The sequence below is a fragment of the Lepidochelys olivacea genome (assembly GCF_965140295.1).
Source record: "Lepidochelys olivacea isolate rLepOli2 genome assembly, chromosome: 2".
Classification (NCBI taxonomy): Eukaryota; Metazoa; Chordata; order Testudines; family Cheloniidae; genus Lepidochelys; species Lepidochelys olivacea.
The window spans coordinates 97,272,465-97,298,605 of NC_140412.1; the positions used below are offsets into that span (position 1 = coordinate 97,272,465).

The window sequence follows — 26,141 nt, forward strand, 5'->3', positions numbered from 1 at the left end:
TTACAAAAGTCTAAGTATATTACACCATTACTATTACTTTTATTAAGCAAACTCATAAAAAAAATCAAGTTAGTTTGAGAGGATCTACTTTCCATAAAGCCATTTTGATTGGTGTTAGTTATTTTACCTTCCTTTAATTTTTATTAATTGAGTGCTGTATCAACCGCTCCATTATCATACTTGGGATTGATGTCAGACTGAGAGGCGACAATTACCTAGGTTATCCAATTTACCCCTTTTAAATATTGACACAGCATTAGCTTTCTCCCAGTCTTCTGCAACTTCCCCAGAGTTCCATGGCTTACTGAAAATCAACATTAAAGATCCAATGAGCCTGCCAGCCAGCTCTTTTAAAACTCTTGAATGCAAGTTATTCAGACCTGCTGATTTTAAAATGTCTTCCTTTAGTAGCATCCTCCTGAGATACTATTGGAATGGAAAGAGTGTCATAATTATCATCAAATAACAACATCATCTGTTTTTTCTCCAAATACGGAACAGAATACGTATTGATCAATCCCAACTTTTCTACATTGTTGTTAATTCTACCATTATCCTCTAGTAATGGACCAATACCACTGTTAGGATTATTTTTGTCTTAATATACTTAAAATACTCCTCCTTATTGTCCATAGATTTCTCTTTGTGTTCCTTTGCTTCCCTTATTCCTAGCTTTTGGTTTATATTCATTACTATCAACCTCCCCTTTCTTTCGTTATATATTGTTTTTTACAGATGCCTTTATTTTCCCTCTAAGATAGATTAGAAAGGAAATAATCAGCCAGCATGATTTTACTGTTCATAGAATCATAGAATCATAGAATATCAGGGTTGGAAGGGACCCCAGAAGGTCATCTAGTCCAACCCCCTGCTTGAAGCAGGACCAATTCCCAGTTAAATCATCCCAGCCAGGGCTTTGTCAAGCCTGACCTTAAAAACCTCTAAGGAAGGAGATTCTACCACCTCCCTAGGTAACGCATTCCAGTGTTTCACCACCTTCTTAGTGAAAAAGTTTTTCCTAATATCCAATCTAAACCTCCCCCACTGCAACTTGAGACCATTACTCCTCGTTCTGTCATCTGCTACCATTGAGAACAGTCTAGAGCCATCCTCTTTGGAACCCCCTTTCAGGTAGTTGAAAGCAGCTATCAAATCCCCCCTCATTCTTCTCTTCTGCAGGCTAAACAATCCCAGCTCCCTCAGCCTCTCCTCATAACTCATGTGTTCCAGTCCCCTAATCATTTTTGTTGCCCTTCGCTGGACTCTCTCCAATTTATCCACATCCTTCTTGAAGTGTGGGGCCCAAAACTGGACACAGTACTCCAGATGTTCTCCAGATGTCCAATGTTCTCTCATTGATGCCATAACCTTCTCAAGGATACATGCAGCTTAGGTTTAAAAAAAACCCACATGTTTAGTTTGCATTTAAGTTTGCCATCCATTTGCAAATGTGTATTTTAGTTACTTTCTCTGTGTAGTCCTGCAAGGTGGTAAGTGCTCTCTCTCTGATCTCAGAGGATCAGTCTCTGTTCCTGTGCCACTGTCTGACAGCATTGCTCAAAAATAACCTGGCTGTCATCATGGTGCTCTGTGTTACCTAATCACCATAGTACCACTTTCAGCTTTTTAGAGTGTTGGTATGATAGACTTCCTGGCTCTATGAGACAGTGTTCCCGATCAGAATCACTACATGCTTTCTGCAAAATGGACACTATATGCCTTTATTAAAGATATTAGGATGTATGCAGACCACTAATGGTGCCTTTCATGGAATTTGGAAGCACCATTCTGAAAACTCCTCTTCCTAGACAGTCTTGTGGGCCCCAGGAAGCAAACTCCTGGAAGCTTGTTCTTCTTCAGAGTGAATGCTTTTGAGGGAAAGCAACTGAGAACAGTCAGTGAGTCAGCCATTCAAGGAAGAAAGCCCTCTTATGGAGTTTTCCAAGTAAATTCTTTGGGATCAGGATTTGGCCCAAAGGCAGTATACAAAATAAGACGTACATGTGTGTGTGTGTGAGTGTGCTGAACTCTCATTGACTTCAGTGAGCCCAGGATTTCAACCCTAGTGTCAAGGAATCAGAGTAGCAAGATCTGTAAAACAGAGGTAATCTGTTTGATTGATTTTGATCTTGACCGTAAACTATTTCAGATAAAATATGACTAGTAACTTGTAGGCATGTGTAGCCATCCCTCCGAGGGAGGCCATGCCTCTGCTGTCATGCATCTGGAATGGCAGTCTGTACAAGGGAGAAGTTAGCTGTCTCTAGGGCTCAAATCTTCAGATAGAGCAGAGTAGGGAGTACTCTAGGAGCCCAGACCCCAGGTGGGGTGGGGCACCAAACAGTCTAAGGCTCTTGCCCTCAGGCAGAGTAATCAGTAGTCTATGATCCCGAGCCCCCAAGCAGAGTTGGGCACCAAACAGTCTAGGGCTCAGGCGGGGGTGAGTACCAGTCTAGCATCTTAACTAGGCAGTTGGTAGACCAACCCAGGCCTCCTGGCTGAAGGTGGGGAGACTGCCATCCCAGGGGTGGCAGGGGGTAGAGGGACCTGGGTCCACCCAACTCCACCGGGTCCCAGCCCAGGGCCCTAGCAGTAGTGGAGTGTTCCACCACTGGGTCAGTGGAGATCTGCCCACAACATTCTGACCTGTCTTCAGACAGCAATGCAGCCTGACTACCATTGGCTGTCCCTGGATGCTTTGGATGTTCTCACAACAGCCGCACAATGGGAGTCTTTGATTTTCTACTTACCCATCAACTAGCTGCATCTTCCATGGTTTGTTCAGATGCTGTTCAATGTGGTCCAAAGTCTGCATGGCAGGTCAAAACCATTAGGGCGGCTTGTTGAGTAAGTAATAATGTACTTGTTTGGAACAGTAGATGAGGTCCAGACACTGCCATTCCCTGGCCAGATCCAGAGCCATAAGGTGGTCACATGTGGTCCACAGTGGTTTTTGCAATTTCAAGCATTGTTGAGGAATGCTATCCATAACCTCTCCAATGGGAAGTTCTGACTAATTTCTGGTGCATTTAAGTTCTGGTGCTAGGGCTATATCTTGACAGATAGCTGGAGGTTCAATGTTTGCTAATACAGAAAGTAAAAGTAGAAGTGTTGATTTTAAAGTTCCCTTGATGATTCACATGGTCTGATTCAGCTGCCTATCCATAAATTGGGTGTGACAGCTTCTTATCCACACTGGTGCACAGTACTCTTCAATTGATTACACCAAGGCCAAAGCTGACGTTCATAGTACGAGAGCAGTTGATACCCAGCTTATTCTCACTAACTTTTGAATAGTGATGATGTGCGTCTTACCTTTAAGACTACTTTCTTGAAGTGGTCATGAAAGGACAGTGTGCAGTGAAGAATGAGACCAAGATATGTTGGCTTTGGGTCATAAAACACTGTTTCACCACAAAACTCGACAGTGTGTTTTGTGCCATTCTGTTATCAAGGGGGAAATAGAGACTATGGGGCAGCTCAGATTTGGTCTCATCTGCCACTTTTGGAAATATTCCCCTGTGATCTTAAGGTCAGATGTAGGGGTCATTTCAAGTTCTTTAAAGCTACAGGACTCAGTTGTGAGTGCCAAATCATCAGCAATTTTGAGGTGGAACAAACTCAGAATGAAATGCTATATGTAAGTTCAACAAACACAAATATTCTGATTTGTGTCCAACCAACTGTGACTGGAAGCCCAGAGGAGCCAGCTGAGGTCACTCAATTAGGGTGAACTGCACAGAATGGGGCAGGCAATCCCCAAAGCTGGTGGATATTCCAATACTTAAATTTACCAAGCCAGCACAAAACAGCTTCTATTATACCTCACTGGTTATTCAGACATCAATAACACAGTTCCCTTAAAGTAACCCAGCCTCAGGCCTCCACCTAGATACTCATGTCAAATATGATGCTGTCAAGGTTCCTCCCCGACTCTGAACTCTAGGGTACAGATGTGGGGACCTGCATGAAAACCTCCTAAGCTTACTTTCACCAGCTTAGGTTAAAACTTCCCCAAGGTACAAATTAATTTTATCCCTTGTCCCTGGATCTCCATTGCCAGCACCAAACTCTAACTGGGTTTACTGGGAAACGTAGTTTGGACACGTCTTTCCCCCCAAAATCCCCAACCCTTGCACCCACTTTCTGGGAAAGGTTTGGTAAAAATCCTCACCAATTTGCATAGGTGACCACAGACCCAAACCCTTGGATCTGAGAACAATGAAAAAGCATTCAGTTTTCTTACAAGAAGACTTTTAATAGAAGTAAAGAATCCCCTCTGTAAAATCAGGATGGTAGATACCTTACAGGGTAATTAGATTCAAACATAGAGAATCCCTCTGGGCAAAACCTTAAGTTACAAAAAAGACACACAGACAGGAATAGTCATTCTATTCAGCACAGTTCCTTTCTCAGCCATTTAAAGAAATCATAATCTAACACATAGAATCATAGAATCATAGAATATCAGGGTTGGAAGGGACCCCAGAAGGTCATCTAGTCCAACCCCCTGCTTGAAGCAGGACCAATTCCCAGTTAAATCATCCCAGCCAGGGCTTTGTCAAGCCTGACCTTAAAAACCTCTAAGGAAGTAGATTCTACCACCTCCCTAGGTAACGCATTCCAGTGTTTCACCACCTTCTTAGTGAAAAAGTTTTTCCTAATATCCAATCTAAACCTCCCCCACTGCAACTTGAGACCATTACTCCTCGTTCTGTCATCTGCTACCATTGAGAACAGTCTAGAGCCATCCTCTTTGGAACCCCCTTTCAGGTAGTTGAAAGCAGCTATCAAATCCCCCCTCATTCTTCTCTTCTGCAGGCTAAACAATCCCAGCTCCCTCAGCCTCTCCTCATAAGTCATGTGTTCTAGACCCCTAATCATTTTTGTTGCCCTTCGCTGGACTCTCTCCAATTTATCCACATCCTTCTTGTAGTGTGGGGCCCAAAACTGGACACAGTACTCCAGATGAGGCCTCACCAATGTCGAATAGAGGGGAACGATTACATCCCTCGATCTGCTCGCTATGCCCCTACTTATACATCCCAAAATGCCATTGGCCTTCTTGGCAACAAGGGCACACTGCTGACTCATATCCAGCTTCTCGTCCACTGTCACCCCTAGGTCCTTTTCCGCAGAACTGCTGCCTAGCCATTCGGTCCCTAGTCTGTAGCGGTGCATTGGGTTCTTCTGTCCTAAGTGCAGGACCCTGCACTTATCCTTATTGAACCTCATCAGATTTCTTTTGGCCCAATCCTCCAATTTGTCTAGGTCCTTCTGTATCCTATCCCTCCCCTCCAGCGTATCTACCACTCCTCCCAGTTTAGTATCATCCGCAAATTTGCTGAGAGTGCAATCCACACCATCCTCCAGATCATTTATGAAGATACTGAACAAAACCGGCCCCAGGACCGACCCTTGGGGCACTCCACTTGATACCGGCTGCCAACTAGACATGGAGCCATTGATCACTATCCTTTGAGCCCGACAATCTAGCCAGCTTTCTATCCACCTTATAGTGCATTCATCCAGCCCATACTTCCTTAACTTGCTGACAAGAATACTGTGGGAGACCGTGTCAAAAGCTTTGCTAAAGTCAAGAAACAATACATCCACTGCTTTCCCTTCATCCACAGAACCAGTAATCTCATAATAAAAGGCAATTAGATTAGTCAGGCATGACCTTCCCTTGGTGAATCCATGCTGGCTGTTCCTGATCACTTTCCTCTCATGCAAGTGCTTCAGGATTGATTCTTTGAGGACCTACTCCATGATTTTTCCAGGGACTGAGGTGAGGCTGACTGGCCTGTAGTTCCCAGGATCCTCCTTCTTCCCTTTTTTAAAGATTGGCACTACATTAGCCTTTTTCCAGTCATCCGGGACTTCCCCGGTTCGCCACAAGTTTTCAAAGATAATGGCCAATGGCTCTGCAATCACAGCCGCCAATTCCTTCAGCACTCTAGGATGCAACTCGTCCGGCCCCATGGACATGTGCACGTCCAGCTTTTCTAAATAGTCCCTAACCACCTCTATCTCCACAGAGGGCTGGCCATCTCTTCCCCATTTTGTGATGCCCAGCGCAGCAGTCTGGGAGCTGACCTTGTTAGTGAAAACAGAGGCAAAAAAAGCATTGAGTACATTAGCTTTTTCCACATCCTCTGTCACTAGGTTGCCTCCCTCATTCAATAAGGGGCCCACACTTTCCTTGGCTTTCTTCTTGTACCTAGCTAGATTACTTACTAAAAGTTCTAAGACTCCATTCCTGTTCTATCCCTGGCAAAAGCAGCATACAGACACATACCATTTGTTTCTCTCCCTCCTCCCAGCTTTTGACAGTATCTTGTCTCCTCATTGGTCATTTTGGTCAGGTGCCAGCGAGGTTACCTTTAGCTTCTTAACCCTTTACAGGTGAGAGGATTTTTCCTCTGGCCAGGAGGGATTTTAAAGGAGTTTACCCTTCCCTTTATATTTATGACAGATGTGGATTAATGAGAATCTTAGTCATCATATAAAAAAATTCTACCAATCCCAAAGAGTCAGACACATAACCTCCCAGTTTAACAAATATTCCATATCTTACCCAAATACATGCTTACAGCCAATTCTTATGAACTAAACTAAAATGTATTAAAAAAAAGAAGAGGAAGTGTTGATTAAAAGATCAGTATACATACAGGCATGAGTATAATTCTTGAGGTTCAAATTCATAGCAGAGATGGTGAGCTTTGTAGTTGCAAGGAGTTCTTTTGTAATTTAGTCCATAGGTTATGGGCCAGTGTCCAATATCTTTTCAGAGTTTCAGTTTAGGACTGGGATCTCAATCTTGTGACTCAAACTTCCCCTGATGAAGCTTAAGATTTGAGATAAACAGGATCAGGACTCAAGAGTCTTTTATACAGTGTTCTAGCATCCACTTGACCATACAGTCCTGGGTAAACAATAGGCTTTTGATGTAACCTTCTGTTTCCTAAACACCACCAGTAATTAGTTACACAAATTAACATAGGGCAATTTACCCATTAGGCTTCAAAGAGACATATAGACAATGACATTATTTCACCCAAGATTCATCTAAATGTTAATATTCCCTGTTGATCTCGAAATTAATAGTTATGGTGACAGACAGAAACTGCCTGTTTACATGGCTAATATCTAAAATACACACAATTAGTATCACCTCTAATTATCTAAAAATACAGGTTTGCACTTCAAAGTTCTAGCCTATCTAGCATTGAATGGCCCTAATTAACATTCACATACTTTCTAACATGTTTTTAAAGGTTGGCTTTGGGTCGTTCAGCCTGCAAGCTGCTTAACCCTTTCTGGCTGTATGTTACACTTTGTATAAGATTAGTTGCAATTATGTAACAGTGGTAGCAATAGTGATTTGCATGATTATATTTTAATTGGACAACATCATGCAACCCAAAACAAAATATTTCATTTCTGTTTTCCCAATGGAAAAATGAAAATTTCCGGTGGAAGCTTTTGATATTGCAGATACTACATTTTCTGTTCACCGTCCCCCCCACCACCGCTCAATACCCCACATTCCAATTGAAAATTCAGCACTGGCTATAATAAGAAATAAGTGACAACCAAAAAGTTGATATTATTCCTTTTAAATTAAACAATGATGTTTAGAAGAAATCATGTTATTGGATAGAGAATGTGTGATTATAGAAAATGCTTGTTTATCTTACTACCACAGTTTGTTTGGGATATTTTTAAAATTCATACCTTGAGGTTGAAAAAAATTACTAGACGTATCATGTAGTAAAACTATGCTAATCTGCAAGAAATACAACTCCTGTGCCCCCCTCCCCCAAAAGAAAATCACAATTTCTTTTTTTCCCCTCCATTTAGCCACATCTATAGATTTGCAAAAGTGGCAAAATCGTACATGTCAGTAGTTGTTAAAGATCATGTGAAACACAATATATCCATTTTACGCATGGGTAAATGGAGGCATGGAATAACAGCTGTTGAGCTGCACATAGCAATACATAAGAAATTAGGACTGAAAACAGAGTTAAAACACTGTATCCAGTTGAAACTGGAGGAGGTATTTAGGTAGAGAGAATGTAAGTACCAAATCTAAATAAAAAGGCATCTAAGAAAATAGAGGTCATTTACAATAATTTGGTTCTAAAGTTTTCTGTAGTGCTGAGCTTTCTGTAAATTGTTAGTAAAATAAGAGGCCTCAGATGACTGAATCAGATGCCCAAAAACTATGGGGTTAAACCATACCCCATAACAGTCACAAGGTAGCTCCTCTGCTGTGAGCATGTTGAATTAGACCACTTTAAACCAAGTAATTTTGAACATGATTAATCTGAGTAATCTCATTAGTACTGTTTATTCTGGAATTTCTCGCTACAAAGATAGAAAGTAAAAATAAGTGAAGATTCTGGCCTGCTTTGCTGCAAACAAGTAATGCATCTTAGAAAAAAAAAATGATGAAAGATGCAACAAATATTTCACCTTTCAAAGATGGAAAAATTAAAACCCATCCCTAAGTGACAAACTTAGCTGCAGTGTCTTGATCAGAAGGAATTCACTGGAAAACCAGGTAAAACTGAGACATTGAAGCAATTATTAAAGGCATATGAACATGATAAAAGATAGTTGAGAAAGTTCAAACACTTGTCACTTAAAAAAGAAGAATGAATATCTGTTCTGGACTCCTTCATGTACAAGTTATTGTGTTAATGTCTCATGTTTCAGGTAACTAACACTTTGCTGTGAACATGATTTGATGGCAGCCTTTATAAACTGATCACAATAAGAATAGGACAATATTGTGAATAAATTTCAAGGCATTTCCTGCTGATGAAATGGCTAGCTAGCTGAAAGTGGTGCGGACCATTAATTCCAGCCAGTAATTATTGCCATAGAAATGCTGTGAACTAAGATTATTGATATTAACATTTCAGAAACAGAGTTCTTTCTTTTTCTCTCTCTTTCCCTTCTCCACCACAACGCTTTTCACTACAATAGAAAGCTGTTGATTAGCAATATCAGTCACAGTGGACCATATACTGCCCTTAGTCTGCATATAACTGCCATTGATAGGAATAGGATATCTGTAATGGTAAGCATTTACCAGGCTTCTTACAACACTGCAACATTGCACTGCAAAGATAAATGTAAGCGGGAGAATAGTCCCGCTATTGTGGGGAACTTTCCTGGCTTCTTCACAACCCCGGTCAAGTGGGCTGGCGAAAGGATCTGAGTCCTTGCTCCCACTTCCTTTACCCAGTGGCCTCCCTGCCCTTGAGGACTCCCCTTCCACTCTGTCTGGCAGAGTCCTCGTAACCCCAACAAGGCTGGGCCCAGGATTCCTGAGGGGCTCGACCCCCAACCCTGCTGTGGTCACCTAGGACAGGGGCTAGGGTGTCCTCACTCCGGGGGGCTCTCTCTGCACTGGGCACTTCTCTGACCCACTGATCATTACATACAAGTTAAAGCAAATGCAAGTTATTTAATCAACAATTAATTTTAAAAAGAATTAGGAAAAATGGGAAAGGTTAAAGGAAACACATCATCCCGCTCTGTGGCAGGGAAGATCACAAACAGTGTCTCTGGAATGTCCGGGCAGTTCACAGTCTGTTCCTTGTAAGTCCCAGGCCTTCTTCTCAGGCCCTGGCTGTGCTGCAGGGATGCTGTGGGTTGGACACTCGCTCTGGTGGTGGCCACACGCTCTCAGGTTCTAGGTGTCAGGGCCCTTCTTCCCAGTGTTTCTCCCCCTCTCCTCCCCCCCGTCGGGGTTACCAATCCCCCTCTGAGTGTGGCCTACAGAGCCTCCCGGCTGAGGTGTCTCCCTGTGCTGGGCCCACTGCCCAGGGTCCCCGTCGCTCTCCCCAGCTACTCACCACACCCGGCTCCGGATTGCTCCAGCCCCAGCTCCAGTTTCACTCTGTCTCAGCACGGCTGCTGCTCTGCCTCCAGCTCCCTGGGCTGCTTCTCTGGCCCCTCTGCCTCTCGTTGCTGCTGCTCTCGTCCCAGGCCAAGTCTGCTCTCTCTGGGCTGTGCCTCTGGCTTTCCGGCTGCAGCTCTACTCCCAGCACAGGGTCTGCTCTCTCTGGGCTGCTTTTCTGGTCCCTCTGGGTCTGGCACAGCTCTGTTCCCCAGCTCAACTTGGGCCCCTATTTTCTCCTTATCTCGGCCCCACTCTGTCTGACCCAGGCAATTCCAGCTCACACGAAGGATGGAACTCCCCTGGCCTCCTGACTCCCTGATTAGCCTGCCCGCCCTGTCATTCAGGCTGACCTGGAGCATTGGCCTCTCCCCATTGTTCCTGGGGGCTGTCAGTCTCAGGGTCCTGATCCCCCATCGACCCTTCCCCCCTTTTAGTACTGGGAGCTAGCAACTAAAACACCCTCACTGAGTGTTAGTAAGGGGGCAACAGTCCCCTTACATAAAGTTAAAATATCATTCTCCAGTTGTACTTGGATCCTTGTACTTAGACCCATATCTAGCAAAGCATTTTAGCACAACTGCAACTTTAAGCATGTGTGTAGTCCCAGTGGAAATAATAGGACTATGTATATTCTTTAGTTTTTTGTTGGATCAAGGGCCCAGGTACCAAGATTATATGTAACTCATAATTCCTGTAGATAGATTAGATACTTCTGAGGATCACAATAAGTGGAACAAGAGAATTAAAATGAAACTTATTGTATTGCTTAAAACAAGTGTTGCCAATTCTTTCTGGGGAAGGTTATAAGGGGTGGTTTCACAGTCCCTTAAACCAGTGGTCTCCAAATTTTTTGGCTCACGCACCCCCAGGGTGAAGATCGGAAGACCAGCCACATGCGCGCCGCCGATGGAATAAGACCGGAAGACCTGCCGCAGGTGGGCTGCTGGAGGGGAACACCAGCCATGGACATGCAGAGCTGCCGCCAAAGAAAAAAACTCCTGCTGCCGTGCATCCCCTGGGATCATCTTGTGCACCCCAGTTTGGAGACCACTGCCTTAAACTTTGCTGCACTGTGTGTGTACCCTAAAATTCAGTGTGACTCTTTTCCAAAACTGTAACTCCTTAGTGGGAGAGAGTTTGCTGAAGACTCTTTCTAGGTTTGCCAATTTTGAGCTCAAGGAGCTCAAGGAATTTGTTTTAACCTATCAAGTCCTACAGAGTTTGGTTTACCATCTCTCTGGTCATCTGAGGCTTTGGATAAACAGTGTGGTGTTAGAATGGTGTTGGCCAGCAGGTTCATTCTAAACTGCTAGTGTAGGCAAAGGCAACTTTAACAGATGCTGATCTAACCATGTTGAAGCCTACACTTCCCCACTTGCTTTGATTTGACCAGCTCAGTACATGCTAAAGTCCACACTAGCATTTTAGTACGTGGTGGTTAGCACCGTATAACATGCTACAGCATGTTTTAGTAAATACAAACTCTGAGACTCCACCTTTTTTCCCCATTCAGTACTGCCTCTGCTGAGAACAAGTCTGAGCTACCCTGTCTAAAAGGGATGAGGCAGCTGGCTGGCTGGCGTGAGTGGACTTTGCCTTTTGGAATTGTGTCTCTACATTGGGCTGTCAGAATCCAGATCTATTAACTTGCTAGCATGCTGCAAAGCCCACCTATTTTTCTGGGGTTTGGGGAAAGTGTGAGTTGAAGGCTGGAAGGTTCTACGTGCTCTATAGAGGTGGCTATTTTGTTTGCAGATAGTTATTTCCTGTGGATTTTAAATTGTGTAATTAGGGCCTGCAGCACTGGATGGGTGCTTAGTAAATCTTGTACAAACTGAAATAAATAAGCAAGCCTGGGAGGAGCCTATGTTTATAAAACCTGTGATCTAGAGGTATCTTTGGGGGTGCCTGCAAGCCTCCCATTTAATATGTTCCCAGCAGATTTAAGGGAATACTGGGTTCTGAGGAGTGGCTGAGAGATGAACTCCATTGGGATACTGCTAAATTATCCTTGAAAAAGATTATTTATCCTAGGGGTTTATAAAAAAAATACTTTGCCAGCAACCTATTTATTTTCATTAGAAATGGACCAGGTTATTCTGCAAACATCTGCCATTTGGTGCAAGGCAATTTGTGTCAGAGCTACCTTTATATCCATCCACTAACAGGACTTTATCTGTCGCCCTGCGCCCTCCATTTGAAATTGACCCAGTTGAACACATTTTTAAGGAACAAAAATGTAAGCTTTTTTCCTCCCACAGAGTGCAGCTTTAGATAAACTTGATTGCCAAATTTTGTTGTCTTGGGAGGCAATTAATTTTTCTTTGGTTTAATTGGGAAAATGAATAGATTCTCCAGTCCCTGAAGACTCCTTCCTACAAGCGCACAAAGCTTTGGGACATGGAGATTTATTTATCACAGGCTGAGGGAGAATACTTATGGGAGCCCCTTACTAAAATGCTGGCTGTGCCTTGGTGGGTTGGTAACAACAACTAGAAGTTGGTTGACTTTCACCTGTTACCAGGTTTCATTCTACAAGTTTCATAGAAGTCAAATTAGAATTCTACAGAGAAAGCTACTTGTGACCTTATTTTTAAATTATGATTGCATTTTATTGCTTTTCCAGTGACTTGGCAGGTACTTTACTGACAGCAGCATAAAAACTGGGGGAAATATACAAGGACAGATAAAATATCCTCATACATAATTAGAATAAATGTTCTAGGTTATTCCTTATTGTCCATAAAACTTTGTGATGCTTTAACAAAAAAGCTAAGAAAATAGGATATTTCATGTATTTCACAGAAAATGATGTATAGGAAATAAAACGTGACAACATTTAGCACTGAGTACAATGTTATCTGTCCTTACTAAGAAAAAAGATCCTGATTCTGTGTGCTTGTGAGAGAGAACAAAACACGTGTGATAAAATCTCAAACACAAATGTAACTTTAAAAGAAAATTAACCTCAAATATAAGTGGATGTTATTTGTGTCTATTATAATAACACTCATGGTAAAAACGTGCGTGGTACATTTCAAAACCAATCAGGTCTGTTTGCTTTCAGCTCGATGATTCACTAAACCAGATTCGAAAGCTACAGCGATCTCTGGATGAGCAGACAGAGGCAAATGACAATTTACAGATTCAGCTTAATCATTTGAAAAGCAGGTGAGTGCTTTACACTTTTAATACTTTGAATCTAGGCTGGAATGTTAATACAGGAAGATCAAGTGAAGATGCGCTTTCACTGATGATCTGTCACATTTACATCTGTCTAGTAACTGTTGCAATAGTTTGGTTCCCCCTACATTTCTGGTTCATATGAATACATTCAAGCTCCTACTGTCATTTGGTTTTTAATCAGTCTGGGTGAGAATGGATAAACACACAAAGAAATAGGTGCAGTTAATCAGGATATTCTGGGGCCCCATGCTGGTGATGTTGTGCAGCTGCGCCACCCAGCTTAGTGCTTAGTGTGTGAGACAGGCTCTGCAGTGGAGTTCTCGACATGCAGAGGGGGCGTGCCTCCTGCGCTCCTCCTAAGTAGGATAAAAAACATGCTTCACTCTGGCCTTCCCTTCTTCCGACACCTCTCCCCTCCCGTTACAGTGAGTAGGGTTCTAGCTCTCATCGCCAGACATAAGTTACACCACTCAGGATATGAAGGGACTGCAAGTGTGACTGATCCCTTCGTGATGGTGCATTGCATAGTAGGGAAAGTCTCCCTGTACCTCTCCTATACCCTTGTGCACCCACATGTGTGTCTGTGTGCATTTATGTAAGTAGTGAGCATTCATGTGGGACTGGATATAGTGAATAGTAAAATACATATATATATGTATTTTACTATTCACTATATATAGTATATAAAATATATATATATCAAAACTGTTTCTAGTAGACTATGAATCCACCACTCGAGGATGGAACCTGCCATTCTTGCAAAGATTACAGGAGTATACTCAATATTCTCATTGTTTATTTCATTATCCAATAGCATAGATGATATCCAAAGAAATGTACAACTGACACACTTCTTTTCTGGGGCAAATATATGCTGCTCCATTAATTGTCTGTTACTAAAGAGGCTACTTTCAAGTGTAGCTTTTTCTGGAAACACAAGGGTTGGTATAAATATGGGTGTCAAACTGAAGCTGGAGCATTCAAAGAGGTATATATTGCACCACTTTTGTTTCCTCACAAAACTGCAAAATATACATATTGTGAAAACACATCTAACCCACCCATATAATGTGTTTATATTTATAAAGCATCTCACCTGAACTTGAATGCTTATCTTGGTTGACTGTGAACCATGTTGCATGTTATCCAAGAGGCTGAAAAGCCAATTTACATTTCAGAAAGTGGTATTTTTTGAATATATTAAAAGATTTTTCCTTTTTTTGTTGCTGCTGGTTAGTATGGTGTTGTTTTATTTTATTTTTTTTTTGCTAAGTGTTACAGCTGAAAGACAGATTACAGCTATTTGCTTGCTCACACTAGACTAATTCTGAGCCTACCTTATGCCATCACTTACACCTGTACAAAAACGCTAAATGTGTACTCACTCTGCACTCATAAATGACAGCCTAAAGTGCAAAGTACTGGAGAATTAGGCTTACAAGTGATCAATCAGGGATGCTAGGACTCTGGTGTACTTTGAGAAAGGTAGCATTCAGTCATATTTTTTCATGATATATTTTAAAATATGCAAAGTTGGATGTATTTTGAACCCACTTGCATGTCATGGGTTCAAGATTTCCCTATGGAACCATGCTGCTTTAGGTCAGTCTTCCATTGGTTGTTCACTCCTTGCTGAAATGAGTTAGAAACTAAAACATTTTATATCTTTTCCCTTCCTATCCTACCTATGGATAAAAAAAAAAAACCCTAAGTGTCTGATCAGATTGTACTGCTTAAAGTTACCCTGAGGGTAAACTATGGATAAAGAGATTGAGGAATGTACATATAGGGACTTTTGAGCTTTAAAGGTAACATAGTAGACTACTAATGGTATATGTCACAGTTATGGGACTAGCTGCACTTTTGTCCCCTTTCTGGTATCTGAGTGCACCCCCACAAATGGCAGTCCTTGTGCCTTTACTCTCCTGGGGTAGAATTTCAGAATTTTCACACTCTTGGGTTGTCATACCCAGATCCAAGTCTATCTGTGTCAACTGCTTATCAGCATGCCCACCCAACTGTACAATTGGGTTTCTTCCCTGTGACTGGGAATATGGGGTAAGATTCACAAAGAAACTTAAGTGCTGCAGTGCTGACCACCTAACTCCTAGGTGCCTAGAAACAACGCAGAAATCCACAAAGTCTGAGTTAGGTATAGGCTCCCTATACAGTGAATGGGGAGGAGATAAACACCTAAGAATGGAATCCACAAAAGCCAGTAAGCTAGACAGGGAGCTGTCCAAGCTAGCCAAAGAGAGATGCCAATGACAGGGGTGTGTCCTAAGCCCTACTCCCTCATGGAGATAGATGACTAAGTCCAGACTGCAGGGAGGTAACTCTCTCTGCTAGTGATCCATGAATGGGAACCCCAGGTGAATTAGGTGCCTAAACCACTTCTTGAGGGAATGGGTTAAGTGCCTACCTCATTTCACACAAACTGGGGGGCAGGAAGAGGAGGAGCCAACTTTATAACTCTTAGTCCAGTGGTTAGCACACTTGCCTGGGATGTGGGAGACCCAAGTTCAATCCCCCTCCCCTGCCAGAGGCAGGGAGACAATTTGAACATTGTCTCTCCTACCTCTGAGGAGAGTGCTTTAACCACTGAGCTATGGGGTATTCTGTTGGGGAGAGGGGTCTCTCAATCTCTCCTGTTGAAGCTGTTTTACTGTGGGTTAAATACTAGTGATTGGAGCAGGACTGGACCAAGGGTCTCCCAACTGGATCCAGGTAAAGGAAAGTGGATATCATGGGTCAGAGTGAACTTGAGCAGATAATTGGCCTTATCTATATAGGTAATGGGGCCCTGAACACTGTGAAGTTGTGAGAGAAAGCTATGTAGCATATAGGATACAGACTTGCAATCAGACAGAAATTGTATGAATTTAAAAAGACTATTAAGGAGGAGATGGCCTGAAAAATGAGACTAGAAGACTCTCTGATGATGTTGCAAGATTACCCAGACATAACAACCCAGACATAACAACCCAGACATAACAACCCATAACAACAAGAATAATGTTTTAAAAGCTTATAGTGGGACATAGAAAGGAATCCAATCTTTCATTCCCTACCCAGAGACTTTCAAAGCCAAGTGAATAGTAAGCCTGAAATGACTTCATACATTGTGGTTGTAAAGAACACCAAGATAACTACCCCTCTATACAGATAGAAGATTATTGTTAACTCATAGTGAATTAGTAAGAATGAAAGTGTTCTGTATTTATATCCTGACAAGGAGATCTATCAGGCTGCAGAATGATATCCCTTGGGAAGTGGTTCACATCCCATCACTTGAGAACAAGAGTTGGAATGGACTAACCAGTTCATCATATTTATAGGGAGCAATGTGCTGTAGGAAACCATCCTGCATTGTCAGAGAGGTAAACATAATAGGTTTATTGCATCATGCCTTAATTCCATGAAAATTGTTTGACCACATTGAAAAACATTTTGTAATGTTTTCAAAGCACTTCAAAATTTGGTTCCACTAGGCTGCCTTATTCTACAGTGGCAAATTTTATGGGGCTTTTATGGATCATCTCCATAAAAATCTGAGTGCTTGTCTTAAAATGCCAGGTCATCTCAATAAACATGATGGTATGTTCTTGACAGAGATCGATGTACAGCACACTACACTGTGAAAGGTCAAGGAAATAGCATTGTGTCATGGTAATATAAATATTTTTATTACACAATAAAATCAACAGCTACTCTTTTCTTTTTAACACTATGTCTGTATTTTATAGCTTTATCATGGAAATACAAATATTACAGCTCTTCCAAGCTTTAAGGCTTATTAACATTCCCTGTTTTTGTTAAGGAGACAATTAGTAATGCACAGAATCATGAGAAAACCCTTCTCAAGTTCAAAGTCCCTTTAAGAATTCCATTTCTAAATACCGCTGCAGGAATTTGGCCATACAATACTGACCAGCAGAGTCAGCTGTCCATTAGGTACTGATAGCAATGTCCCTCCGGTCAGTGACACTCTAGAAACTAGGTAGTATTAGTAAAGTGGCTATACTACTACAGTACCACCTGCTGCCACCAGGATTCCCATTTGAGTTGGTGCTTTGAGGAGCATCTGAGACTAAATGGATTTAATAAGAAGATATTGGAGCACTGATACTGTTAACCAGAAAGAAGTTCCTTGGTGGTGGCCTGGTGGATTTCAGCCACTGAAGGACTGCAGATTGTGATGGGGCAAGGCCAGATGGCTAAAGGAAAGTAGTAAGAAACAGGTATGTTAGCCCCAGGCTAAACAAATCCCTGTTACCATGGTAACCAAATGGCAGTTGCTCCAAGTTGATCAAGACACTTGAGGACAATTAAGATCCTTCCAGAAAGCAGTGGAGACAGCTAGGTTGATTGGGACACCTGAAGCCAATCGGGGCTGGCTGAAAGAAGTTAAAAACCTCCCAGTTAGTGGGGGGGTGGGGTGCATGTCAGGAGCTGGAGGAGGAAGTCACGCTGTTGGAGAGACTGAGCAGTACAAACCATATCAGGCACAAGGAAGGAGGCCCTGAGGTAAGGGTAAACTGGATCTCAAGGAAGTGGGGGCTACTGTGGGGAAGTGGCCCAGGGAATGGTACGTGTCCCGTTTCTAAAAAGTCAGCTATCATAGTTGATACTATTAGGGTCCCTGGGCTGGAGCCCGGAGTAGAGGGCGGGCCCAGGCTCACCCCTTTGCCCCCCTGATTAATCACTGAGACTGAAAGACAACAGAGACTGGGCGAGGGAGGATAGCTTCTCCTCACTTCCCCCACTGGCTTATGAAAATGGCTTATGAAAATGGCTCAGTAGGCTGTGACCCTTGCCTCTAGAGAGAGAAGGGCTACATGGTGGGTCACAGTGAGCCTCTGAGGATAGCAAAAATCTGCCAGGAAACTCGGGACCCACAGAGACAAGGATAGAGCTTTGTCACAAGATATTGAAGAAGCTCTGGCCCAACTAGGAGCCACCTTGTGACAACAGATGGTTCTGTGAAACAGCTGCATGATTGATACTGCAGTTTCTATAGTGGGTTTGAAATCTGGGTCATTGTTTGGGTGGCTTAGTTCCACCAGCCCCAAATGACCAACTGTGTACTGACAAGACTTTAAACATTTTAATCTTTGAGGCAGATTATCTGTTGAGCACTATTCACATGATAAGAGTGAATAATAAAGGACAATGCAAAAGGAATCATTCTTAAACAGCTCTTTTTTCAAAGCAATTGTGTGAAATATTTTAGGTACAGCTTTTCCCTTTTTTTCTTATTAAATATTTGTATGAAAAAGCAATCTTTGTTTCATAAATCCTTTTCTGCTGCTGTTTCTTATTCCTTGTATAAAGACATAAAGAAGTAACTTATTCAATGTTGTGATAACCCTACTGGACTACTGTGGAGATTGTGGTGATGTTACAAGAGGGGTTTAGAACTTCAGGAAAGGGAATAACAGGAAATGATGAGCATTTTAAATGTCAAGACATAATGTTCTACTTAAAATAGTGTTTTTTAAAGTTTCCCATGATACCTCTTCTGCTCTTTAGAGCAAGTTAATGCTTTATTTGCACCAAGAGCTGAATTCTTAGTGATGCCCATTTCTGACAGAACAATATGGAGTACAGAAACATGCTCTGCAGACTATCCTGACTTACATGAATAAGTTCAGACATGTCCTGACATACAGGTTTCAGAGTAACAGCCGTGTTAGTCTGTATTCGCAAAAAGAAAAGGAGGACTTGTGGCACCTTAGAGACTAACCAATTTATTAGAGCATAAGCTTTCGTGAGCTACAGCTCACTTCCTCAGATGCATATCGTGGAAACTGCAGCAGGCTTTATATATACACAGAGAATATGAAACAATACCTATTCCCACCCCACTGTCCTGCTGGTAATAGCTTATCTAAAGTGATTTCCAGCACAAATCCAGGTTTTCTCACCCTCCACCCCCCCACACAAATTCACTCTCCTGCTGGTGATAGCCCATCCAAAGTGACAACTCTTTACACAATGTGCATGACAATCAAGCTGGGCTATTTCCTGCACAAATCCAGGTTCTCACATCCCCCCACCCCCATACACACACAAACTCACTCTCCTGCTGGTAATAGCTCATCCAAACTGACCACTCTTCAAGTTAAAATCCAAGTTAAACCAGAACATCTGGGGGGGGGGGTAGGAAAAAACAAGAGGAAACAGGCTACATTGCATAATGACTTAGCCACTCCAAGTCTCTATTTAAGCCTAAATTAATAGTATCCAATTTGCAAATGAATTCCAATTCAGCAGTTTCTCGCTGGAGTCTGGATTTGAAGTTTTTTTGTTTTAAGATAGCGACCTTCATGTCTGTGATCGCGTGACCAGAGAGATTGAAGTGTTCTCCGACTGGTCACTCCGACTCCAACATTCCACACAAAGATGGACTACAAGCCGTCAAGAACACTATCCCCGATAATGTCACGGCTAACCTGGTGGCTGAACTTTGTGACTTTGTCCTTACCCATAACTACTTCACATTTGGGGACAATGTATACCTTCAGATCAGCGGCACTGCTATGGGTACCCGCATGGCCCCACAGTATGCCAACATTTTTATGGCTGATTTAGAACAATGCTTCCTCAGCTCTCGTCCCCTAAAGCCCCTACTCTACTTGCGCTATATTGATGACATCTTCATCATCTGGACCCATGGAAAAGAAGCCCTTGAGGAATTCCACCATGATTTCAACAATTTCCATCCCACCACCAACCTCAGCCTGGTCCAGTCCACACAAGAGATCCACTTCCTGGACACTACAGTGCTAATAAACAATGGTCACATAAACACCACCCTATACCAGAAACCTACTGACCGCTATTCCTACCTGCATGCCTCCAGCTTTCACCCTGACCACACCACACGATCCATCGTCTACAGCCAAGCTCTGCGATACAACCACATTTGCTCCAACCCCTCAGACAGAGACAAACACCTACAAGATCTCTGTCAAGCTTTCTTACAACTACAATACCCACCTGCAGAAGTAAAGAAACAGATTGATAGAGCCAGAAGAGTTCCCAGAAGTTACCTACTACAGGACAGGCCTAACAAAGAAAATAACAGAACGCCACTAGCCGTCACCTTCAGCCCCCAACTAAAACCCCTCCAACGCATTATTAAGGATCTACAACCTATCCTAAAGGATGACCCAACACTCTCACAAATCTTGGGAGACAGGCCAGTCCTTGCCTACAGACAGCCCCGCAACCTGAAGCAAATACTCACCAACAACCACATACCACACAACAGAACCACTAACCCAGGAACTTATCCTTGCAACAAAGCCCGTTGCCAACTGTGCCCACATATCTATTCAGGGGACACCATCACAGGGCCTAATAACATCAGCCACACTATCAGAGGCTCGTTCACCTGCACATCCACCAATGTGATATATGCCATCATGTGCCAGCAATGCCCCTCTGCCATGTACATTGGTCAAACTGGACAGTCTCTACGTAAAAGAATAAATGGACACAAATCAGATGTCAAGAATTATAACATTCATAAACCAGTCGGAGAACACTTCAATCTCTCTGGTCACGCGATCACAGACATGAAGGTCGCTATCTTAAAACAAAAAAACTTCAAATCCAGACTCCAGCGAGAAACTGCTGAATTGGAATTCATTTGCAAATTGGATACTATTAATTTAGGCTTAAATAGAGACTTGGAGTGGCTAAGTCATTATGCAAGGTAGCCTGTTTCCTCTTGTTTTTTCCTACCTCCCCCCAGATGTTCTGGTTTAACTTGGATTTTAACTTGAAGAGTGGTCAGTTTGGATGAGCTATTACCAGCAGGAGAGTGAGTTTGTGTGTGTATGGGGGTGGGGGGGATGTGAGAACCTGGATTTGTGCAGGAAATAGCCCAGCTTGATTGTCATGCACATTGTGTAAAGAGTTGTCACTTTGGATGGGCTATCACCAGCAGGAGAGTGAATTTGTGTGGGGGGGTGGAGGGTGAGAAAACCTGGATTTGTGCTGGAAATCACTTTAGATAAGCTATTACCAGCAGGACAGTGGGGTGGGAATAGGTATTGTTTCATATTCTCTGTGTATATATAAAGCCTGCTGCAGTTTCCACGATATGCATCTGAGGAAGTGAGCTGTAGCTCACGAAAGCTTATGCTCTAATAAATTGGTTAGTCTCTAAGGTGCCACAAGTCCTCCTTTTCTTTCTTCGTCCTGACATACAGTGTATCTAGAAATCTCAGGTAATATATGTAATATATGTAACTTTCACAGCACACTAAATTACTTAATTGACAATTTCCCATCTCTCTTCATTCATACTCTTAAATTCCGTAACTTTAAATAAAACACAGTTTTCTTGTTAATATTTATCCCAGTGGAAAATCTTTTTATGCAGAACTATTACTAATAAAGCGTTCAAGATATTAGTTAACCAGTATTATGCCCATGAACTGTGAGAGCTTTTGCATGAATTACCATGTGCTTACAATTGAGGTATTATGTAAGAATACTTCAGGTGCAGCCATCTGTAAATATAATTTTTTTTTTAATTGAAATGTTATTCCCTTACTGTCAACCAGCCTGTAATTTTTCCCATGGTTTTGCAGCTGAAACTGTGCAGTTGTTGCCATACAGTAGGTCAATTAAATATTACTAGTCCTTTAACACTCAGTTGACAGCACTGGGGAAATAATATTATAACAAAGAAACAACCTGTTTGAAATAAATTTGAAACAATGTTATCCTTCACTGAACAGAATACCATATTTTAACTGTGGCTTTTTCTTTTTTCCTCAAGGGAAGCCAATTGACCTACTGTTATATGTTACAAAAGGGGAATATTAAAGCACCCCCAAGAGCATGTTGAGGCAACCTACCACTTGTTTTCTTTATTTGTTTCCTGTGATATTGACAATGCAACTATTATTTTGGGAGACCCATAGCCAGGCATAGGCTTGGAGTGCTAGGGATTATTCATTTTTGCCACAGTTAGTAATGGTTGAATGAGGAAAGCATGATTTAGGTATTTTTGGTGGTAGCCATGTTGGTCTCCCTTCATGGCTACAAACAAACTACATATTGGTCTCCCTACCCAGAGCCCAGACTCCAGCCTGCACCCAAACATCTAACCCACAATTAAACATCCCCGTATCCCGAGCCCCACAAGCCTGACTCAGCTGACATGGGCCAGCTGTCGGTGTTCAATGGCAGCATAGACATGCCCTCTGAGTAACTTTTCTAGACCTGAACAAGAGCTCTGGGTAGCCTGAAAGCTTGTTTCTTTCACCAATAGAAGTTGGTCCAATGAAAGATATTCCCTCCATCCCATCTTGTCTCTCTAGGCTTTTTGTTGTTGTTTTGGTTAGGTCTTTTAATTTCTGTTGGGATTTATTTTTAGAATAGTTCTATTTTATTTTCTGAACACTTAAGTGACAACTGTCAATCTATTAGATTGAAGAATTTAAAAAATAGGTTGACTCTGGGCTACAAAAGATTTTCTTGGTTTTTGAGAATCCTGTCTGTGCAGTATACACTTGGTTTGCATATTTCTGCTTGGCCCTTGCAATGTAAACTAAAAAAAGCGTGGGCTTTCTATAGCCAAAATGACAGGTTTCAGAGTAACAGCCATGTTAGTCTGTATTCGCAAAAAGAAAAGAAGTACTTGTGGCACCTTAGAGACTAGCTCACGAAAGCTCATGCTCAAATAAATTGGTTAGTCTCTAAGGTGCCACAAGTACTCCTTTTCTTATAGCCAAAATGAATATGTCCTCACCATTCAGTATGCCCCATTGAATTTGGTATGATAGCCCTTGAGTAACTACTCCTTAATGTAAGGGGTTCAAAACTTGGCCCTTAAACAGTAGGGTTTGTGGACAGGCTCAGCTGGCAGTCTGGCAAATGTAAGTGTTCTAAGATTGACATACTTTGTGATGCTTTCAAGGAGCTCTTCCTACTAAGGATGGCACTAGAGAGAGTCTGGACTGCCAAAGTGCAACATACAGCTGACAGCTCCCACAGAGCTGCTATGAGGTCACCTAAAAGACCTGCCTTCTTTTCAAATTGTTGGCTCATAAGGATCAACTAACACACAATGATGTCAAAAAGAAAGAATTGTTTCAGAGATGTTTGGGGGTTTTAGAGCGTGTCTAAATACATTGTCTATTGTAGCCTCCTTTTGTAAATGGAGCTTCACATTTTTTTAAGTGATTTGTGCTACTTTGGCTTCTGGCTCTGCACTGTCAGTTTTTACCATAAACTTCTAATGATAATCTACTGAGATTCTGGAGAATAGGATATAAGCTCAGCATCATAGCTGGTATATTTTTACATGATCCACTTGATAGGACACTGAACTGAGATTCAGGAGGCCTTGATTCTCTTCTTGGCTCTGCCACTGACCTTGGACGAGTCACTTCACTTCTATTTCTCATTTTTTCCCCTCCCAGCTTCTATCTGTTGTGTCTGATTTAGATTCTAAACTCTTCAGGGCAAGAACTGTCCATGCATTTTTATAGCATTTAGAGCAATGGGACCCTAATTTCAGTTGTGGCCTCGGGTTGCTTCCATGGTAAAAATAACAATAAGATCAAATTTGATTGATTCAAGGAATTAAACAAAAACAAACAACCCAAAAAATACCCACCCCACCCCCCTGGCAGTGTGAGAGGACTGCTGCAAGGTAAATTCTAAAGTTAATCAGCCCTACACCAAGTCTGAAATCACAGCTTAAATTTGAAAATAATTCAATATTCATATGAGTTTTATTCGGATACCTCAGTGATGGGTGTATAAGAAACTAAATGAAATTAAATAGACAAGGGTTAAATATGTATAACTTACACTTAAAGAAGTTTACACGTTCATTCACTTTCACTTAGTAGAAACATACCCTTCTCCTCTGCTTCATTGTTGTTTCCCTTGACATGTTTTCTGCCTTCCTATTGTACTCTTTCTAATTATCCCTTAACTTTGCATTAAAGCCTTACTTAATGCCCATGTCCCCAGTTAGCAGAGCTTTAGTTAGCTGGGAGATTTAGATATGTGCATGAAATTGTACTGTGTGTGTAGATAATCCTGGTATTTTCATCCTATCCCGGGGGGAGGAGGATGAATCGGAACTTGACATAGTTGACTATTTAACTCCCATATTGTACTGCATTTTGTTATCTGAGATTTTAGAAGTCCTCCAAAATCTTCCAGTAAACAAGGCTCTAGTCTTCTAAATGATCTTTGTCTCTCTCATATAACATATAGTGTCTTGCATTTGAGAATTGCTTTGAAAATATAGCACCTGGTAAAAGCTGGTGTGATACTATTGACTTCAGTGGAGTTGTATCTGCTCATGCCAATGGAGGATAGCCCATTTTTCAATTAATATATTATCTTTATAATGTGATCATACAGTGGTTAATCTGTTTTACTCAATTTGTCAGTGTTGTTGTGGCTTTTTCATTAATAATTTAAAAATGGCATTGCTTGTTAACTTTGAGAGTTTGAAAAGGAAAAGTTTTAGAGTAGCAGCCATGTTAGTCTGTATCCACAAAAAACAAAAAGTACTCTCTTAGGTGCAACAAGTACTCCTGTTCCTTTTGAAAAGGAAAAGCAATGAATGCTCTGGATAATTCCAGAATGTGTGCAGGCTGATAGTTGCTGCTGCTAATAACACTTTCAGAACATTGCTTATAAATGTGAATTTAAATGTCAAAATACTTACATAGCCCACAACTAATATTTTATATATGTTTACATTAGGGACGTACTTTTAAAAATTGCCTGGATTTGCAAGGAAATGTGGCCTTACTTGGGGTTTGCTTGCTACAAATACTTCTCATTTCTCCATCTGTACTATTCAGTGAATTATAAGAAGCATAAGAATGTATTATGGAAATATGCTGTCTTGGGAAAATCTGCTTTCCCTAATCAAGGCTACCAACTGTACAGAGCTGTTTTTCACATACAATCTATAATGTAGGTGTTGAAAAGTTGCACATTCTCAATCATTATATAATAAAAGGATGTATTAATGCATTTGTATAAGATTTGAATGTAACAGTGTTAATATCTGTGGTGGCATTGCAAATGTATTCACGGAGGATTTAAAAAAAACAATTGCAGTTGTGATTACAATCATGGCTAGGTGAAGCATTTAAGATCAAATAAGTACTCTTTTGAATCATTGCCCAAAACTCCAACTACTTTGAAATGTTCAACTGTGAGGCCCCTTCAAAATGCTATCCTCACCCTTCTATCCTCTCCCCACATTAGTTAACATGTGGTACATGTGGAAGGGGACACAGCCTGACAAAGGTACCTCTCTCAAATGCAAATTTGCCTCCTCAGGGGGCAAAAAAGTTGGTGCCCTCTCTTATAGTGTTGATAGGCCCTCAATGCTGGTAGGCTCCCTGCTGCCTATGCCTGTTTCAGATGGCAGACAGCTGGTTCATCTCCTCTCTAATGACTTGGTGCAGTTGAAATAGGGTACTTTGCCATTTATATTATCTTTTTCTTAAAACAATTAGATGTTTTCTGATGTAATGAACCTGTTTCATGAAATGTATGTTTCTTTAAACTTAACACAAATTAAAAGGAAAATTACACCCGGAGCCCAGCTTTCAAACATGGGTAGCTTAAACAGTTATCTAAATACAGATATTCAGATCAGAGCCTGATCCAAAGCCTTTTGAAATCAATGGAAAGACTGTCACTGTTTCCTTTGAGCTTTGAATTGGACACTTGAGCACCAAAATGCGTTTTCTAGAATCCAGATAGTATTTGTCTATCCTGTTTAGAAACTCTTTGAAAATTGGACTCTCCACTGCCAACGTGCCCGTAGTGTCATACTGAGTTGGCTTCAACATTGACAGTGCTTCTACTTATGAAAATATGCATTAACAGTGTATACTGTGAGAAGAGAGTTCCTTTTTGTGTTCACTTAAAGTGCTAGCTTAAAATATAAACTGCAGTACAAATTCAATTTTGAACTGTTATGTTTGGCTTACATATTTTGAAGTTTATAGTGAAAAGCTAGTTCCCT

The 26,141-nt window shown here is 41.6% G+C and overlaps 1 protein-coding gene across 1 annotated transcript in view; it reads left to right on the plus strand.

Moving 5' to 3' along the window:
• CCDC102B (coiled-coil domain containing 102B) overlaps positions 1 to 26,141 on the plus strand; it is a 326,339-nt gene that overhangs the window by 231,501 nt on the left and 68,697 nt on the right. Inside the window, exon 8 of the mRNA XM_084622012.1 lies at positions 12,990 to 13,093. Within this exon, the coding sequence (XP_084478138.1) occupies positions 12,990 to 13,093 (104 nt within the window). The remainder of the gene's footprint in view (positions 1 to 12,989; positions 13,094 to 26,141) is intronic.